Source organism: Momordica charantia, assembly GCF_013281855.1.
Source record: "Momordica charantia cultivar OHB3-1 chromosome 4 unlocalized genomic scaffold, Mcharantia_2.0 BLBB01000004.1, whole genome shotgun sequence".
Taxonomy (NCBI): domain Eukaryota; kingdom Viridiplantae; phylum Streptophyta; class Magnoliopsida; order Cucurbitales; family Cucurbitaceae; genus Momordica; species Momordica charantia.
This window is the reverse complement of record NW_028275162.1, coordinates 16949621-16953792: the sequence shown is the minus strand read 5'-3', so window position 1 is coordinate 16953792 and position 4172 is coordinate 16949621. Positions and strand designations below refer to the sequence as shown.

Below are 4172 nucleotides of genomic sequence, written 5' to 3'. Positions count from 1 at the left end.
GTTTATCTGTATAGGATGTGAGTTTCTCTTAAAACATTAATGTTGTTGTTCTAATTGTTCAAGCTCTCGTGAGTGTTGGAAATCAGAGTAGCGCAGCAGAAGCGTGGTAGTTTTATTGCTTAGTGTTGTTGTGAAGAAAATTCTCTTGTTTATGTGAAAATTTTAGGTAGGCTTAGTAACGGTCCCTGTTTGGAAATGGTGAAATTCCTGGGGCGTTACACAAGTGGCAACTCTGACTGAGGCGCTGAAAGCGGCAGGTGTACTGCTCCCTGAGATCTCTGAGCTCGAGGTTTTGCATGACCCCCAAAGGGGAATAACTAAGGCTATCAGGACCGACCAGGAAAGGTCGAAACTCGGGCGCAACCTGTCGAAACTCGTCCTACGAGGAAACAATCGACCTCGGGGACCGGAGGATATGCGGACCCGCCTCTCCTCGCTGAACGAGCGGGACCTTCGCAACAAGCTGGACCATCAACGCTCCAAGAGAGACACCCCTTCAACGAGGTCGGAGTCAGTCAACAACGGAGACCTGTTGCTGCAATTCGAGCAGCTCTAGAAAGAGCTTAAAAACGACCTTTGAAAGGCCCAGGGTAAACCCATCTTAGACGACGACGAGCCCGACGAGCCGCCTTCACTCAGACTATCTTAACCGCGTCGATCTCATCCAAGGAAAAACTCTCGAGCTTTGACAAATACGGTGGGTCTACCGATCCGGTAGACCACGTGGAGACATACGAGTCGTTGATGGACTTCCATGTCTATCCTGACATGAAGTGCAGAGCGTTCTCCGTAACTCTGCAAGGGGCTGCGAGGAAATGGTATTGGCAGCTCGCACCCCACTCTATTTCCTCTTAGAAACAGCTCCACAAGAACTTTGTGGCCCAGTTTGCAGCCCAGCAAGAAACTCAACACCCGGCTCAGTTCTTGCTCACGATAAGGCAGAAGGTAGGAGAGAGCCTAAGGGATTACGTTAGAAGGTTCCTCGCTGCGCAAATTACGGTGGTGTGCAACGAGGAGTACGCCTGCTCGGCATTCGCCTCAGGAGTTCGGCATGAACAATTGAAATGGTCTCTTGCCAAGAAGCTCGAGCTCACTATAAAGGCCAGTATAGAACGGGCCAAGAAGTTCATGCAGGCGAGCGAACTCATCCAGTCAAGGGAGGATCCTTCCAAAGTCGACCCCGCGAAGGAAAAAAGAGCTCGGGACAGCTCTAAAAGGTCACCGTGTCGCCACCAACGATATGATCACGAGCCTCGACGTGAGTAGGACCAGAGACGCGGGAGACCCGAAAGGTACGACCACTTCACGCCTCTGAACGTCCCGGTAACCGAAATTCTCGCAAACATACAAGATTCCAAGCTCGACCTACTCACCAAGTCTAGTCCCATGCGCCGAGACGCTGAGAAGCACAATAGGTTGAAGTTCTGCCGCTTCTACAAGGATCACGGTCACGATACCTCCGACTGCTACGAGCTGAAGAGGCAGATCGAGGGCCTCATCCAGAAAGGGTACTTCAAGAAGCAAGTGGGACAAGCTCACAGCAGAGGAAGAAAAAAGGCAGGTAGTTCAAAAGAAGGAAGGGCAAAGAGGGAGAGGACACGATCTCCTCTTAAACGCACAGATCGACCTACCGTGATCAACATGATCTTTGGAGGTCCGAGCGGGGGGCAGTTAGGAAGGAAGCACAAGGCACTGGTGCGAGAAGCCCACCACGAGATTTGTGCAAGCTATATACAGCTCACTCCGTACCAGATTTCGTTATCAATCGAGGACATGAACGGCCTGTACTCCCCTCACAACAACGCCTTGGTTATCGAAGCAAAGATTGACCACATGTATGTAGACTAGTTTAAACAGGTCTTGCCTAAAAGATAGTTTTTCTCTCCCTAAGATCGACCAGTTAGTCGACGCAACAGCGGGGCATGAACTTCTCAATTTCATGGACACCAATTCAGGCCACAATCAAATAAAAATGCACATCCCTGACAAGAGCATACCTCGTTCATCATTGACCAAGGGCTGTATTATTATAAGGTGATGTCGTTCTGGCTAAAGAATGTTGGAGCGACCTACCAGCGCATGGTTTACAAAATGTTTTCGGGTCAGATAGGGTGAAACATGGAAGTATATGTGGATGACATGCTTGTTAAAAGCGAAAAGGCGTCCTCCCATATTGCCGACCTTACGGAGACGTTCGAGGTCCTCAGAAGATACCGGATGAAACTTAATCCAGAAAAATGTGCGTTCGGAGTCTCGTCTGGCAAATTCTTGGGCTTCATGGTCAACCAGCGGGGAATAGAAGCTAACCCGGAGAAAATCCAAGCTGTGTTAAATATGTAACCACCCCGAAACCTAAAGCAACTTCAATGCCTCAACAGAAAGATCGCCGCGCTGAATCAGTTCGTGTCGCGATCTACGGACAAGTGCTTATCGTTCTTCAAGTTATTGCGAAACAAGGATCGTTTCGAGTGGACCCCCGAATGCTAGGTGTCCTTCGACGAGCTCATGAGTTATATGAGCTCGGCGACATTGTGTCAAAACTACTGCCTGGTGAGGACTCTCGTTGTACTTAGTTGTCTTCGCAAATGCGGTAAGCTCAGTACTATTGAGGCAGGACGGAAGTCGGTAGAGCCCGATTTACTATACTAGCAAATCCATGACGGACGCTGAGACCAGATACCCGCAAATGGAAAAGTTGGCGCAAGCACTAAAGATCGCAGCGCGGCGCCTCCGACCTTACTTCTAGGCCCACAAGGTGAAGGTCTTCACCAACTTTACCCTGATGCAGGTCTTCCGAATACCTGACACCTCGGGAAGGCTCATGAAATGGGCTCTCGAGCTAAGAGAATATGACATAGGTTTCGAGCCAAGGGTCGCGATGAAGGGTCAGGTCGTAGCTGACTTTATAGCCGAGAGCTCACTCCACCGAAGAGAGATCCAGCAAGTGGACTCTCAATGTCGATGGCTCCTCGAACGACAAGGACAGCTGGGCCGGAATCTTTCTCCAAGTGCCCAGCGGAGATCAGTTTAAATATGTGGTGAGGTTCAACTTCCAGCTCGAACAACGAGGTCGAGTACGAAGCACTAGTGGCGGGCCTACGTATGGCTGAAGCCATGAGGGCCAGACACCTGAACATAAGAAGCGACTCACAGCTCGTGGTCAGCCAGATTACCGAGGAATACCAAGCTAAAGACAGCAGGATGGAAAGGTACTTGCACAAGGTGCGCGAACTACTGTCTCGTTTCCCTAGATACACTATAGAATGGGTACCACGCACGGCGAACACCAATGCGAACGCCTTCGCAAAACTGGCGTCCTCTTATCCGACCGAGCTGTCCAAGTCAATCCCGGTCGAAATTTTAGAAGCTCCCTCTGTTCAGGGGCCCGAAGCAATGAATATCGACACCGCGACGCCGACCTGGATGATCCACCTAAAAGCCTTCCTCTGTGGATGAGAGCTACCAGAACAAGTCAGCCTCTGCAAGATGCGGCGCAAAGCCATGGGGTACCTACTCCGAGGTGATGTGTTGTACAAAAGGGGATTCTCCCTTCCGCTGCTGAGGTTTCTGGGGCCAGAAGAGGCGAATTACGCCTTAAGAGAAATACACGAAGGGGTTTGTGGCAACCACGCAGGGGGCTGATCTCTCACTGCTAAGCTAATCAGGCAGGGTTACTACTGGCCCACCATGAGACGAGACGCCACAGAGTCGCGCGACGATGTGATCGGTGCCGGCGATTTGCTACGGCAATCCATCACCCGCTCCAGCTCCTCACACCGATCTCAGCCCCTTGGCCATTCGCCCAGTGGGGAATCGATCTTATTTGGCCCCTTCCCACGGGGAGAGGCCAAACGAAATTCGCAGTTGTGGCCTTAGATTACTTCACCAAGTGGGCGGAGGCTGAGCCGTTGGCCACCATAACCGAGGCTAAAATCACGGGCTTCGTGTGGACCAATCTCGTCTATAGGTTTGGCATACCCCACGCCATCATAACCGAAAATGGAAGGCAGTTCGACAACCCCAAATTCAACAAGTTTTGTGAACAGCTTGGGATAAAGCATTTCAGCCCCTCGCCAGCTCACCCGCAAGCCAATGGCCAGGTGGAGGCTATTAACAAGATTATAAAGCGCGGCCTAAAATTAAGACTAGAGGATCGCAAGGGCCGGTGGGTA

General features: G+C 51.0%; 1 protein-coding gene across 1 annotated transcript; it reads left to right on the top strand.

Moving 5' to 3' along the window:
• Nucleotides 1-1386: 1386 nt before the first annotated feature.
• On the top strand, nt 1387-1848 carry LOC111025225 (uncharacterized). The gene has a single exon (XM_022303067.2). The coding sequence runs from the start codon at nt 1387-1389 to the stop codon at nt 1846-1848; it is 462 nt and encodes a 153-aa protein (XP_022158759.2).
• Nucleotides 1849-4172: the final 2324 nt, after the last annotated feature.

Coding starts and splice junctions, on each gene's coding strand:
- LOC111025225 (XM_022303067.2), top strand. CDS start 1,387: ATGCGCCGAGACGCTGAGAAGCACAATAGGTTGAAGTTCTGCCGCTTC.